Genomic DNA, 16730 nt, shown 5'->3' with positions numbered 1-16730 from the left:
ATATATATAAAAACAAGACGTACCTTATAAGAGTGTGGCCAGAGACAAAAATACAAAAAATATATAGTCTTGAATCGATTGGCAACCGCCAATCGTGACAATTCATCAACTCGCAATCGATGGAGCCGGCGATATTCGCAAAGTGCGCCAAGGGTGAACTTTGTCCCGAGTGCACGGATGTGCAGAGACGGCACCCCCGCGGATCTCAGTCACGGGGAAGACCTGCAGATTTGCTGCTGCTGACGACATTACTTGCCGCTGGAGGAATCGCCACCAGCATTGACGCAGCGACAAACGTGTGCCAACGCGACGCCAATCAAGCCGATTGCTCAGCAGCTCGAGCGTGCCTCTGGGACGCGGTGGACACGAGAGAGGGTTGGGGGCGGGGGGGGCGGGGGGGGGGGCATTCCGCCCACGCTTACACGGCAGGATGTTCTTGTAGCGGTTCTTGGCTTTGCTCTCCGGCCTCTGCCCCTCTTTGCGGCTGTAGAGAAGTTTGCATTCCTGCTGCTGCAGAGCCTGGGGGAGAGGGGGGCGGCAAAGACAAGCGATGATAAGGAGACCTCACGTTGGTTTGCACTGGTGTGGCGTGATGAGCATGAACTCTGGTGCAAGGGTTGAAATGGGGGCACCCAGTCTAGTTGCTGTTGCGACGGCGTTTTGTTGTCGTTTACACCTTTTGTTTTCATGGCATTCCTTGTTCCGTTTATTCAAAAAAATGTCCTTAGGGTTTTCATTTACTCAAGAATTGTTATAAATAGGACGTATCCCTTATATATACAACTAGCGGAAGTACCCGGCTTTGCCCGGGTGAAAAATATATTTCTTAAAAACCTTACATATATATACACAGATACTAAGGTATTGTCAAAGCCCGGTGGGCTGTTTGTACATTTCTCCACCAACAAATATATAAGAGGCTTTCACAAGTCCAAAAAGTTGTAGAAAGTGTAGGGTAAATAGTTGATGTCAAAATGTTTCCGAAAATTGTGGTCTCCCCCCCCCCCCCTCAAAAAATATCTTTACCCCTCGTAGGTATATATACTAACAACACCTTACATACAACAGAGGAAGTGGTATCTATTGACTCTGTAGTAGTATCTACTGACTGTACCGTAGTATCTACTGAGCGAGTAGTAGCTACTGACTGTGTAGTAGTATTTAGTGACTGTAATAACTACTTACTGGGCCTACAGTAGTATCTACCGACTATATACTCGTAACGACTAACTGTATAGTATCTGCTGACTCTAAAGTAGTATCCACTGACTATAGTAGTAACTACAAAATCTATAGCAGTATCTACTCACTCTATAATAGAATCTACTGACTCTAGTAGCTACTCACCGTGGTAGTATGTACTGACTGTATAGTAGTATATACTGACTGTAGCAGTATTGACTGACTGTAGTGGTATATACTGATTGTTTTAGTATTTACTATAGCGGTATCTACCAACTCGATAGCAGTATCTACTATCACTACAGCAGTGTATACCGACTGAGGTTGTACCTGCTATCACTACAGCAGTGCATACTGCTGTGTTGGTACCTGCTATGATTACAGCAGTGCATACTGCTGTGTTGGTACCTGCTATGATTACAGCAGTGCATACTGCTGTGGTGGTATCTGCTATGATGAGAGGAGTACATATTGTGGTGGTGGTACCTGGTATGATAACAGCAGTGCATATTGACTGTACTCATCATTCACCCTCACCATTCACCACTCACAACTCACCCTTACCACTCATCCTCACCACTCACCACTCCCACTCACTATTCACCCTCACAACTCACCACTCACCAACCTCCCTCACCAATCTCCCTCACCACTCACCCTCACCACTCACCCGCACCACTCACCCTCACCACTCACCAATCACCACTCACCAATCACTCTCACCACTAACCCTCACCACTAACCCTCACCACTCTCACTCTCCCTCACCACTCACCACTCACTCTCACCATTCACCCTCACCACTCACCCTCACCACTCACCGTCACAACCACCACTCACCCTCACCACTCAACTTCACCCTCACTACTCACCATTCATCCTCACCAATCACCACTGACCAATCACCACTCACCACTCTCCACTAACCCTCACCACTCAACCTCACCACTCACCCTCAAAACTAACCACTCTCTCACCACTCATTCTCACCACTCACCCTCACAACAACCACTCACCCTCACCACTCATCCTTACCAATCACACCCTCACCAATCACCACTCACCCGCACTGCTCACCCTCACCACTCACCCCTCACTAATCACCACTCATAACCGCCACTCACCCTCAACACTCACCGTCACCACTCACCCTCACTACTCACCCTCACTACTCACCACTCATCCTCACCAATCACACCCTCAACAATCACCACTCACCCCTCACCCTCACCACTCACTCCTCACCCTCACAACAACCACTCACCCTCACCGCTCAGCACTCACCCTCACTACTCACCCTCACCACTCACCACTAATCCTCACCAATCACACCCTCACCAATCACGACTCACCCTCACCACTTGCCACTCACCCTCACCACTCACCCTCACCATTCACCCTCACCACTCTCCCTCACCACTCTCCCTCACCACTCTCCCTCACCACTCACCAGTCACGCTCACCACTCACCACTCACCCTCAACACTCACCCTCACCACTCACCCTGACCACTCACCACTCATCCTCACCAATCACACCCTCAACAATCACCACTCACCCTCACCACTCACGCTCAACACTCACCCTCACCACTCACTAATCACCTCTCACAACCGTCACTCACCCTCACCACTCACCCTCACCACTCACCCTCACAACAACCACTCACCCTCACTACTCATCCTCACCAATCGCACCCTCACCAATCACCACTCACTGCTCACCCTCACCGCTCACCACTCAACCTCACCCTCACCACTCACGCTCACCCTCACCACTCACCTCTCACTAATCACCACTCACAACTGCCACTCACCCTCCCCACTCACCCTCACCACTCACCCTCACCATTCACCCTCACCATTCACCCTCACCACTCACCCTCACCATTCACCCTCACCATTCACCCTCACCACTTTCCCTCACCACTCTCCCTCACCACTCTCCCTCACCACTCACCAGTCACGCTCACCACTCACCCTCACTACTCACCACTCACCCTCAACACTCACCCTCACCGCTCACCACTCACCCTCACTCACCCTCACCGCTCACCACTCACCCTGACTACTCACCACTCATCCTCACCAATCACATCCTCACCAATCACCACTCACCCTCACTGCTCACCCTCACCGCTCACCCTCACCACTCACGCTCACCCTCACCCCTCACTAATCACCACTAACAACCGCCACTCACCCTCCCCACTCACCCTCACCAATCACCACTCAACCTCACCACTCAACCTCACCCTCACCACTCACCCTCACCCTCACCACTTACCCTCACCCTCACCACTCACCACTCAACCTCACCCTCACCACTCAACCTCACCCTCACCACTCACCCTCACCCTCACCACTCACCCTCACCACTCTCCCTCACCACTCTCCCTCACCACTCTCCCTCACTACTCTCCCTCACCACTCTCCCTCACCACTCTCCCTCACCACTCTCCCTCACCACTCTCCCTCACCACATGTAAAGGGCGATCCTAAAGGAATCTACAACCTTCGATGATTCCTTTGCGCGATTCAAAGAATCGATTCCTGGCGCATAGGAGGTTTCCATTTTTAATTACAGAGTTAAATTTTCATTCGTATGTTATGTTTTAAAGTTTTCAGGAGTTTTTAATTATATTTTAGCCCCGGTCAACGCCGGATATTTCCCATTCGTAGCAGTTTATATCAACTCTATAACCAACTTATATTAAACGGAAATAAGGCGATTCTAAATGAATCTACAACCGTCCATTCCTTTTCACGATTCAGAGAATCGATTCTTGGCGCGGTCGGGTTTAGAATTTTAATTACACAGTTGTATTTTCATTGGTATGTTATGTTTTAAAGTTTTCAGAAGATTTTAAATGTATTTTTCCCCCGGGCAACGCTGGGTATATCGAGTTTATACCACAAAGTCGTCGCCTGACAGAGTTGCGTGTCGAGGCCTAGTACCGTGCAGAGCCTCTGGCCTCGCCTAGATTGCCCACCCGGCTGAGGCTGGGTGCTGGGGCCGTTACCCCCCCCCCCCCGCGCTACAATAATACTGTCTAATCGCTATAATTTTATTATCTACCGACCCTATAATAGTAATTGCACACATTGGGGTGGAAGGGGAGTGAAGAGGACGTGAAACTTTGATGAATTTACCTCAGAGTCGCGTGTTATTGCGTGCGCATATTTTTAACGGGAATTAAAAATGGCGTCCACCCCGCAGCGAAGTTGTTGCTACCCGTTGCCAGGGGCAACCGCCGTGCTCCTGCGCCGGACCGGCAATATTAAATAAATAAATAAAGGTTTAAATAAATAACTGAAGAGAAATCAGCACTAAATCGATAATCGGGCCGATTTAAAGTTTAGAGACGAAAAATCGGAAAAGCCTAAGTTTACCGCGGGCCGGGGGCGTTCCCACCTGCAAAATTTAATCTCGGCGAACCCCACGGTCCGAGAGCTAAATCCCCCGGAAGGGAGCGTACGCAGACGTATGGACAGACAGACAGACAAAAAATGAATTATATAGGTTAGATTATTGTACGGCACTGCGAGATGCAATTGGCATGAATGATGCCGTATAAAATGAAATGATCATCATTAACTGGTACAATTTTCACCCTTTATTTGTAGCACAACACCTGGGCCCCCTCCAGTGCAGTTGCACCACCTGTACGCGCTCAAGAGATATGCCACAGAGCTCGCCGTTGGCATGGTCAGATGACAGGCTGTGTAGATACTAAGAGCGGTTTTTCCCTCCGCATTTAGAAACGTGCGTTCAGAGTAACTGGCTGCTGTAAATTTCCACGTAACAAGCCACTTTGTTGGGTTATCATTTGTGGCAAGGTTGCTTCTAAAAAAAGAACTATATAGCTCAGTGGGCCTTACCTGATAAAATAAAAATAGTTTTTCATTGTTTAGTTTATATAACAATCCGTTATCAATCCACTGCTGGATAAAGGCCTCCACAACCCTTTGCGGGTCTTGTGGGATTGTTTGGCTATGCTGGTCAGTGTGGATTGAAGGTAGGTAGCACACACCCGAGCACACAGAAGTACAGTACAACAATTTATTTTTTTACACTGCTCTCTGCTGCCAACAGCGTAGTAACCCCACTTAGGAGGCCTCGCAATCCGAAATCACACCACATTGTGAATTAAATTTTTGGAAGACCAAAAGACAAATTGTGAATGAATGCGAGCACTATGTCTCAATATAGGGAACGCCCTTACAGCTCCCCATGGGAAACACGGAGTGTGACCGGCGGATATCAATCGCACGTTAATTCACAGCGGTTTAGTTTTTTTCGTCGCTCATTAATGATTCACGACGGCAAGAGGAGAGAGAAGAGCTCGCAAAGTCGCGGGGGATGGAGGGTGGTGGAATAAACATCGGTGGTGGGTGGCTATAGCCAAGGGTTCTCAGTGCCCTCCATTGTCTGTCTTGTCTCTTTAAAAGCCGTGTGCTCTTCAAGAGATGGGAACGACTGCAGTGGATGCCGAACCGTTCCGTACGCGACCGACGGCGAGGCGCTCTACCCCGACCACCCCACACCCGTGCCAAGGATTCTAATAAAAGGCAGCTGATGGCAGCATGTGATGCCTTCGCTGCCCTCCCATGCCCCCATTGTTTGCCTTAACACGAAGTGGCATTCATCGTTGTCGGCCATTATAAATCCACTGCTCGATTGGGTGGGGGCCTCTCCAAGGCATCACAATCTTTTACGGTCTCACGGCAGAACAATCCATCGAGCGCCTGCACACTAGCCAAATTCATCGTTCCGTCTCTGCGGTAGATGTCCTGTCAGGCGTGTTCGTTCCTGCAGCTGCCACTCCGTCGTTAATCCCGACCACCGAGCCACCAACCCTTCTAGCGACACATCCCGCCATAGATCACTTACTTTTCTTAACACCTTTCACCTCAATGTCGTCTAATTAATGTGTTACTCTCTATCTCTCTCTACGGCATTCCAAGCGTGCGTCTAGCCGTGCTTCTCTGTACTTTTTGGCAGCCGCAGTTGCCTCTGTGTAGCCAGGTAAGCACATGTCGGGGACAACGAGTGAGTCACATGCTGTTGCTGCTTATCGCTGAAAAGCGGTGGGAAACCTGCTTAAATGGGCAGGAAATTGTGGGGAAGAGAGAAAAAAAATCCGCTGTTTCCCCCCCCCCCCAGTTACTGATTGGAATAAACTGCCTTTCATTTAACGGGTGAATTGGATCGTGACTCATTGCAAAGGAGGAAAGGAGCAAACACAAAGGCCCACAGAAAACAGGTGCAACATTAGAGAGCAGCACACAAAACGTGGAAGCCAGGAAGGAATATGAAAACAAAAACAAGTGAGGACGCGCAAAAACTAACTGTGCAAACTAACGTAGAAGAAATCCGAGTTTCATCCCAACCGTTCAATTCGAGATGTTGAATTTAAAACCAAAAGTAGACACGAGAAGCATTCAATGATGCCACTTAAGTTAAAATAATTTAATCAGTAAATAACAAACCTAAATACCGTTTTTCTGATTGGCAAACATCACCAGTAGAAACTTCCTGAGCAAATATTCAAGGTTCGGCGAGGCTATCCAGGAAAAGTTGTAAAGTCAACGCTTTCCAACGAAGTTAAAAGCATTTAACGACTGGACATCTGTGAAAAAGAACGTTATAGCTCATGGGATTCCTCCAGAATAAATAATTATTCTGATTCATGGCTTTGCTCTGTCCATCGGAGGTGGGGGAGAACAAAAACTGCCACAGGGATCATCCAATATGCACCAAACTGCAGTATATGGTTCTGTTGCTTTTCGGGATTAACCATTTAAAAAACACAGCCAAATTCGCTAAAGTTTCGTCCAAAACTTGGGAGACACGAACCAAATCTAACACGCATAGTTTTTTCCCCAAATTATTATTTATTAAAAGCTACCTCATATTCTAGGGTCTTTCGGTAAAGTCACGTAGATAGGTTCAAAGAAAATAACAACAAAATTACCAAAAACTACGACGTTTTGATAGCAACACAAGCGTCCATTTCTTTTCCTGATGACGACCGCTTATGTTGCGATCGAAACGTCGTAGTATTTTGTAATTTTTTGTTATTTTCTTTGAACCTATCTACGTGAATTTACCGAAAGACCCAAGAATATTCATTCCTGCAGTCACGAAAGCTTTAAGTCAAAAGCTACCTCGTTGTACGTTTGCCTACGCCCCCCACCCCCCACCCATCGTTGACTGCTGCAAACGCCCACGGGGTCGCTGTCGGTAAAGCTTGAGAGCACCCTCGCGATCCGGCGACTGCCAGCCTGGGCTTGCGGTGCCGTACTTATCGCCGATCTTATCCACTCTTCCCGCAGGCGCCCGGGGACTACGCGTGCATTGGCAGAGGGGTGACCGACGGGGGAAAAGCGCACGCAAACGCTCGGCTCCCTCTCTCTCTCTCTACCCAGCTACTGCTGAGACAGCTCGATGGCTAGCCGCCCACACTCAGGGCTTGTTGTTGTTGTTGTCGTCGTCCGATAAACACGGTTGGCTACGTACGGTGCGAAAGACGTGCAGTGTACCAAACGTACATACGTTGCTGTTTCCATATTGTAAAGGCACAAGTCAATTTTGCCTTTTACAATAGCAGGTTGAAGGAGCTTGTCGGTCACCCTGTTTCTCGCCGTCAAGCGTGGCGGCTGTGCGCACGCGAAAGGCCCCTTTGTCAATTCACTCCTGGACGAGAGCTTCCCCAAGCCGTGAAGTTTCGCAGAGGTTATTTTATCGTACTTCATGACACGTTGGCCGGCAGAGACGAGCACATAGACGAGTGTTCTTCACTAATTTTCAGAGGAGTGGGGGGGGGGGGGCACTTTTGGCGATAAGACATCATAAGTGTGTGAGGGCCGCCACACATTTGAAACCATTGCCATTTGACAGCACGATGATGGACGGGTGTTTTCACATTTGTGTGTTGTCGGCGGCCGCACGTCATCAGGGGCCGCACTCAAAGCCATGTGGGGCCACCAGTGGCCCACGGGCCTTGCAATGAAGAACACGGACATAAGACATTGTACAGTTGGAATGATGGATTTTACTACTGACAAATTAAACCCCCAACCCCCACCCCCCCATGCCAGTCCACAACAATCTGGTCACCCATTGAAGCAATATCCAGGTGCAAATCTTGCTTAGCTTGCCGGGATCTGATGAGATTGGGTGCAGTCCAGGCGATTTTGAGCCGCTTCATATTTTGGCCAAAAAATACAAATGGTACAGTAATGTATGTATATTGAACTTCTTTTTGCACCGTACGTAGCCAACCGTGTTAATCAAAGGTGCAGAGGAAGGACCAACTAAACATAAAAAGCAGTTAGAAAAAAACGAGTTTTCAATCTAGACTTAAAAGTGCATAGGCTCCAGTGGCTTCCTAATAACAGAAAGGAAGAGCGTTCCAGACGGTTGCAGAAGCACATCCGAAAGCGCGCGATGCAGTGACCATCTTTGTCCGATGGTTAGCCAAAAGCGGCTGCGAGGATGACCGGAGTTCGTGTGATAATTTATACTCCTTGACGAGATCAGCAAGGTATCATAACACGGCACGGGGGTTTTCCCACGGACTGCGGACTCTCACCTCAAATTCTTCCCAGAAGCCCTGCTTTGACTTGTCCATGCTGTCAGCGGTCTTGCTCAGCTCCTTGACACGGTGCTCGATACTCGAAGCGCTAATTCGAGTGGCGTTGAACGGCTGCCTCGGCGCAGAGGGTGAGAAATATACCATCGGAATAATCGTCAACCAAGTACGGCAAGTCCTCGTTGAACGCACCAGGACATGCATCTTTGAAAAGTGCCACACGAAGCAAAAAACCTATTCAGCAGAAACGATTTCCCCATAGACAATGTAAAGTTCGGTGAGATACAATGTGCACACACCACACTAAGACCAGTCTGTCTATTACCCAGTGATCTCATCAGAGCCCGATTTATAAGTTTATAGTCAGACACTACTTTTGCCGCACCTCCGAATAGCACGGTTAGCTATGTACAGTGTGAAAGAAGTTCAACATATATATATACAGACACCGGTCTATGAGGCTATAATCTACATACCCCAAAGACCAGTTTGTCTACTGCCCAGAGATCTCAACATACACTGGTTAACTAACTCCTGATTATATTTCTTTTATCAAATAAGGCCCACACAGAGCTGTATAGCTCTTTTTCAGGACTGACCTCGCCACAAATGATAGCTCAACGAAGTGGCTTGTCACGTGGAAATTTATAGCAGGCAAATACTCTACACGATTGTTTCTAAATGTGGAGGGAAAAACTGGAGAAGCCGGAGAAAAATCCACGTGACCACGGGGAGCGAGACACGCAAACTCCAAACATACGGCCATCATCACGGTCGGGATTGAACCCACGACCTCATGCATACCAGGGGAGGTCTATTTACCTATTATCTAAAGATCTTATATCAGAGACTGGGCCCATCAGCCTCCTGTATGAACAGAACCACATATCGTGGGATAGAGCAGGCCTTCCGGGCCTGGATGCGAGCCGCACGAGCACGGAGAGCGGGATGACGATTCTAGATTTGAATCTTTCGTCACTGCAAGGATCCATACTCTTTGTTTTTTTGGGTAAAGTCACGTAGGCTAAAAAAAGAAAAGCAAATAAATTATATCACGACGTTTCGGAGGCAACACGAAGCTTCCGTCTTCAGGTAAAACTGTCATAGCAAAATTACTGTATCACAGTATCACAGTAATTTTGCTGTGACGGTCACACCTGAAGACGGAAGCTTGTATTGCCTCCAAAACGTCGTAATTTAATTGATTTGTTTTTCTGTTTATAACCAGCGGGATGACGCTTCAGCACCGACCTGCTTGAGATGCACCACCGTCCCAGAGGTCTCCACCATGGGGTTCTTCTTGTAATGCTCCACCAGGTCGGTGAGGGAGTCGAACTTGTCACCACCACCCACGTCGTACTTGCCGTCCTAAGCGTAGGGGGGGGGGGGTGGAGAAAAGGTCAAGATAGAGGTTAGGTGACACATTTACTTAGGAAATAAATGAATAAATAGAGGACGGTTTTGTATTGGCAAAATTTCATTTTATTACTCTTGTTATTATTTCGCTTGTTTAACCAAGAGGGCCTCACCGAGTCTCAATACTTCTTTTAGGAGGGCCCTGCCAGGTTGTTATATGTAATTTGAGTAATTTGAGATGTTTGGCCAAAACAAGTTACACTGAGTGCACCTCCTTATTCGCACGGTTGGCTACGTATGGTGCGAAAGGAGTTCAAAATACAAACACATATATTGTTTTATTTAAGCCATGGGAGGAAACAGGAGTACAAGGAGGAAACTCCACGCAAAACATGGGGAGAGAACGGACAACTTCACACAGAAAGGCGCCAGTCGGGAATCGAACCCAGGCGCTTCTTGCTGTGAGACACGAGTGTTACTCCTGTGCCACCCGGCCACCCACCCTCAACGTTTCATCACTAATTTTCACGTGCTCAACAGAGCCACGTCGAGTCCTCTCCCCTCGGCTACAGCTCCTCCACACATTTCCGACGAAGCCTCCTTGTATCCTGTCCCATCAGGTACAGCTCCTCCACACATTCAGAGGCTGCTCCATTCCTACTTGCCATCTGCCAACTGGCACCCCCTTCCCACTTTCCGTGACCGCCGCAACATTGTTTATCGCCGCGCCTCCGAATTCAGCAAGACGCCGTCCTCCGCCCACGTCGCACCTGGAATCGGATCATGATGTGCGTGATCTTGGGCCGGATCTCGTTGTTGTCGAGGCGGTCCTCGCTCGTGCGCACCGACAGCACGAAGTCTCCGGGCTTGCTTTGACTCTCGCGCACCAGGAAGCTGCCCGCACGCCCCTTCTCCGTCAGCAGCTTCTCGGCATCGCGCCCACTGATATGACCGTGGAACCAACTGCTCACGCGGAGTGCGAAGGTGAGGGGGGCAGCACGAAGATGGATGAGGCCACGGTTAGAATCAATCATCATCGTCGTCGTCGTTAGCATCTTCAGTATCATCAGCTGTTGTCTATGCGCTGTGGGATGAAGGCCTCTACAAATCTGTATCTTCTTATCATCGTCATCATCAGCTGTGGTAAATCCATTGCTTGATGAAGGCCTCCTCAAGCCCATCTCTAGCACCCTTACCCAAGCTTCACCATAACCCAATGTCCAGCTCGTCTCATCGTCATCGATGGTCTACGCACTTTCGGATGAAGGCCTCCTCACGCCATCGCCGATACAATCCATTTCACTCCTGAAAATGTATCGATCTCATCGCACCATCTCCATGGTGATTGGGCCCCTCTCCTTTGGCTACCATTCCTTTGCCAGTCTCGTCTATTGGCCATCGTCCAATACAGCGATACAGGAGTTTCATGCGTTAATGCAGGGGACACAATGTAAATGTACAGTTTTGTATAAAGTTGCATCACTCTGGGGATTAACCCCATTCAAAACCGGCCACATTGATCAAAGGATTTGTCCATGCACTCCCCGGCAGAACCGCTATCCAAGCCCCATCGCGGCCTACAGACGTACCGCTTGGAGCGATCACTACCATTATGAACAAAGCAGGAAGAAAAACTAAAATAAAATAACTATCGGTACCGAGGTTTCCACTTGGCCATGCGGGAGGGCATGTGGTACAGTTTGGCGCCAGGTATAATAGAGTGCGGTCGTATCGCTACACTTCTCTGCGGTGAGTACAATGTCTTTAAAATCAACGGCGCTGTGCATCTCTAAATAAGATTAATGCCGAGCCGCTTGCACGCTCCAAGATTCAGCGGTGAATGGGACCCACCCTGCAACTTGCAGACGTCTCAGAACGGGAAAGGGTTAATCGCTCATGAATCACTCCCGAGGACAAACGGCATTTTTGGAGAGCATTACAGAAGCTATGCTTAAGCATGGTTTTTCTTTGTTGTTATTGATCCAAGAGGGATGATGGCCATTGACCCTTACGACCTTAGGATGATAGAGCCACTCAGCTGGATTGCATTAAGGTAGAGAATAAATTCTATTACCTCTGGGCTAGCTGACTTCAACAAAAGCGAAGCCTCTTGAACCAATGCTACTGGGTATCAACATTTGACATTACGGTCAGGAGCCGCATGCAAACTATTACGTTGTTCGTATACATAAGACGTGCACCGAAATTCCAACGAGCGATATTTTACAAAAAATTGTAATATATATTACATCGGTAAAGTTACGGTGCGCGGGCAAGAGCAAAATCAATTGGAAGCAAATAAACTTTACTGCCGTAGAATTCCGCAAAGCTCATTTTCAGTCGGACTGATTTACGGGTCAATATGAGCGGCAGTACGTTTTTTACAGCGCGGCACTCGAGACGAACAGTGTAGGGAAGGAGCAGATAGGGCCAGGCCATGAAGCAAGCGCACACGAACAGAGCCCATGGGTTCTTGTGATGACCACATACGTTGCATGAAAATCGATTAAAAACGTTCTCAAGTGTAACAAGTTTCATTGTCTCGTCCCAGTCACTGATGACTGAACAACAAAAAAGCAGTTGTGTGAGATTCACTGGGATCAGCTCAGAATTTTAAAATGTATAAATACTGGTTGATAGGCATGCGTAGAGACTGCACGTTAAGGGAGGCGTGAATCGCCACCATCCAGCGTTGAAGAAGAGGTCTATAGAAGTTGACTCCATAAGTAGTTCTGTGGTATCACAAATTCTGAAGCCATCTCATGACATAACAATGCAAAGGTCTGTTGGGAAAAACGGCTGCAAGGAACGTTTCTTAACCCGACGACGTGAAATTACTCCAGCAAATTATAATTGGCGATAACATTTGGCAAACCTAAAGGAAAAAACTGTTTGGCCATACCCAGCTCTGAAATGATAAGCGTGAATGTGGGAGAACATTTAATAGGCAGTGTGTGTGTGTGTAACGATACACTTAATAATCATGGGCTTAATAAATAGCTACATGTACTCTTTGCATGTTTAATACCACTAATAAACTGTGTTTAGATTAAATAAATTCACGTCAAACGAGGACCTGCATCGTAAAGTGACGGTCATTGCCGGTAAGAAATTGATTCAAGCAAGCCTGACCCTGCTAATGAGACACTGAATCTCGAAACTGGTCCAGAGTTTGCTCGTCTTGAATCAATGCTGCCGAAATTATGCATTCCCACAAAGCCGTGCAGTCGATGCGTTCTGCCAATTTATTTTTTAATGTGGAGAGATGGATGCATGAAGGAGACATTTTATGCTCATGTATTTTGCATTAATATGGCTCTTAAATGCCTTGGCGGCTCAACGCGCCTTATATCCCATCCCATCTCAAACATTTGTAGGGGACCAAAGCAGATATGACAATCTACCCATCTGTAAATTAAGTCGTCCACACGGTCATACACATTTGGCAGGTAGTTAGAAACCAGCTCTACATTTTATGCACAGCAGAGATTGTCTCGCTCTGTGTAGAGGAGTATTGTGAGTAACCATGAGGGGGCGAACAGAAGGAGGTGTGAGCGGGTTGACAGTTAAGGATGACATAACGTCACGGGTGGTGTAAGAGGCACCTTCGGAAACAAAGGCGGGTCTGAGCTAGGGGGAGGAGCCACCCTAGGGGTTCTTAAGGGGGACCCCGTGACGGAGGCGGGGTCGTTGTGGGAAGCCAGGGTAAGGATCGGCTGCAGGGAGTCTCTCCCTCCTCGTCGCGGAAGCGGTGTTGGCTGAACCCCCGCTCCGGGCAGACGAGTGGGAGAGCCAAGGGGATAGTCGAGGATAGGGTCCCGAGAATTCAGTAAGGGTCGGCTCGGAGAGGGTTTCTCTCTCCTCGTCGCGGAAGCGGTGTTGGCTGAACTCCCGCTCCGGCAGACGAGTGAGAGAGGGCCCCAAAGGACAGCCGAGGGCAGGACCCAAATAGTATTCAGTGTCCGGGATAAAGGACCGAGAGAGAGCGCACCTACACTAGTGTGAGCGTAGAGTGTCGAGTGTGACAGTGGTTTAATAAATGGCAACAGGCCTTCGAGTATTCCTCGTTTCCGCGTGGTTCTACTGCACATGTATGGATGAATTTGCCAAGACAAGTTCAAAACACATTTGGCACGTAGGTCTGCATTCAATAATGTGTAGTAAGTATGTAGGAGGCTTGACGACAGGATCGGAGGCACACTTGTTTATTATATTAACACAGTAATTACGGGTCACTTGGCTACAGGGATGCACAACAGCTAACCCCGCTAACCTATGCCAATCCCTCCACTACGGGGCTAGGGGAGGCTATCTATCCCAGCCTGGTTAAGCTGGGATCCCGGCACCCTGAGTCTCCAGACCAGCTTAGTCTGGGCTCTCGGGGCCACGCCACCGGCTTGCCCTGGTCGGCCCTTATAAGGACAGCGAGCCAGGGGAGCTCTGGGGCCTATTCTAGCAGGTCTTCCTTCTTCTCTGGTTAAAGCTGAGCCCCCGACCCCGAGCCCTCGAGCTCATCACCTTTTATAGGACTCGCCCCCGAGGGGGGGCCCGTGGGGGATGCACATGCGGACGTCGGTGCGAGCGCCACCCTTGTGTACGGCCGTAACCCCGCCCCTTGTGTTTGTTGGCCATCCGTGGCCATGCATAATTACACCTCAACATCCGTAGCCATGCGCGATTACACCTCTACATCACCCCCCCCTGTACAGCTCGCAGCCGTCCCCGGCTGCAAAAAAAAATCAGAATAAAGGTGCATCCCTCACGAAAACCGTGTGTGTGTGCCTCGCGTAATTATTAACAAGAACAAAGAGAACCTTAACAAGAACAACAACAGGAAGAGAGAGAGAGAGAGAGAAAAAATAACCCGACGCACCCCCCCCGAATAAAACACCCCAAAACCAACATATATACACACACTCCGGACGCCACCCCTCACACTGTCCGCCAGGCCCCCCAACGGCCGACCTCACAATAGTCTGCGCGTTTTAGCGCGCGTCCTCGCGGCGGGCCCATCACAAGGGCCCGTCCCGGCACGTTCAGTGGCGATTGTTGACGGTCCGGGTGCAAGAGAGTCAGGCGTCGCTGCCGAGTGACCCCCGACCCCTCCGGGAGGGGTTGGCGGGTGTGGACCCGTCACTCCTGTTGCACCTGGGGACGGAACAGTTGATGTCAGGTTAGGCGAGCGCAGCGACGTCGGGGAGTCGGCGGAACCCTCACACGTTTGGCCATGCGTGTGTGTGTGTGAACCACGGGGCGGCGCGATGAACGGTTTCAACCTTGAGGGGTGCACATACCACCAACGCCTCCCCCATTTGACGCGAACACATTGCGGCCGCAAGACCTGTACGACCTCCACTGGCCCCCGCCACGGCCGTACCAATTTTGACGAGGTTGCCAGCGGCACCTGGGGACAGTGCAACCATGCCCTGTCCCCTGGTTTCCATTTGACCACATGTACCCGCCCCAACCGAAGCCTCTCGTTCGCCCTCTGGCGGAGTTCAGAATTTTGCACGGCCGCTTCCCGCGCCTCAGACAATTTGCTGATGTTAAATTTAACGTGTTCGGACAAGTTAGACTTCGCCTGGGGCGCCGAGAGCTTCAGCTGGGTTGACACAGGGGGGTTAGCCTCGCGCCCATACATTAAAAAGAAAGGGGAAAATCCGGTGGCCGCATGGGGAGCCATTCTGTAGGCCTGCAACACACCGGCTATACGAAGGTCCCAATCTGTCTGGGATACTGACACCTGCTGGGACAGCATAGACGTGATGGTCCGATGTAGCCGTTCCACCATCCCGTCAGTTTGTGGGTGATACGGAGAGGTCCGAATCTTCTCCGTACCCAAGAGGTCGCACACCTCACGGAGGAGTTTACCAGAAAAATTCCTACCCTGGTCCGTAAGCAGCCGTTCCGGCGCACCCTTGTCGAGGACATAGCCCTGGACAAAGGCCTCCGCGATGGCTGCTGCCGACTGGTTGGCCAGGGGCCAGGCCATAGGCCATCTCGTGAAGTACTCGACCCCCGTTAATAAATACCTATTTCCCCTGGGTGTAGCGGGAAATGGGCCGAGTATGTCTAGAGCAACGAGCTCGTTAACCCGGGAAACCTTTATGGACTGCAGCGGAGGGTTGGACCCCCTAGCAGGTGGCTTCCTCTGCGCGCATTGCGTGCACGACCCCAGGAGATCCCCCACGTCCTTTGCCATGCCCGGCCAGAAGAAATCGAGCTGGAGCGTGGCAAAGGTCTTGTGAACCCCCAAGTGCAGAAGCGCTCATGAACAGCCCATACCACCTTACCCCTTAATGCTGCAGGCACCACGAGCCGCTGGCGGCGGGTATTTCCGTCCCAGTGCATTAAAAGACCCTGGAACAACCCCCACGAGTCAACGTTCGCCACCTCCTGACCAACCCCCCCGGCGCGGCGGCGCAGAGCGAGGAGGGAGGTGTCCTCCATTTGGAGGCGTCCCCATTCCGCGACCGACAAACCCAGCAACGAATCCCTCCCTTCTTGCTCGATAGGACCCGAAGCCGAAGGCGCATCGGCGGCGGCCACGAGGACCGAATCGGTGGTGACGTTCGGGGGCCTACAACGCCCCGAA

At 49.9% G+C, this 16730-nt stretch overlaps 1 protein-coding gene across 2 annotated transcripts in view; it reads right to left on the bottom strand.

Annotated features, from left to right (window-relative positions):
* LOC133352296 (tyrosine-protein phosphatase non-receptor type 11-like) overlaps window positions 1–16730 on the bottom strand; it is a 104868-nt gene that overhangs the window by 42552 nt on the left and 45586 nt on the right. For both annotated transcript variants that reach the window (XM_061567857.1, XM_061567858.1), the window contains exons 4-7: window positions 10906–11098; window positions 10031–10147; window positions 8780–8893; window positions 423–519 (exon numbers count right to left, since the gene is read on the bottom strand). In XM_061567857.1, coding sequence (XP_061423841.1) covers window positions 423–519; window positions 8780–8893; window positions 10031–10147; window positions 10906–11098 — 521 coding nt within the window. The remainder of the gene's footprint in view (window positions 1–422; window positions 520–8779; window positions 8894–10030; window positions 10148–10905; window positions 11099–16730) is intronic.

Source organism: Lethenteron reissneri, chromosome 40 (assembly GCF_015708825.2).
Source record: "Lethenteron reissneri isolate LAM-NWPU_2019-01 chromosome 40, ASM1570882v1, whole genome shotgun sequence".
Classification (NCBI taxonomy): domain Eukaryota; kingdom Metazoa; phylum Chordata; class Hyperoartia; order Petromyzontiformes; family Petromyzontidae; genus Lethenteron; species Lethenteron reissneri.
Note: the sequence above shows the minus strand (reverse complement) of the source record. Positions and strands in the feature narration are given on the sequence as shown.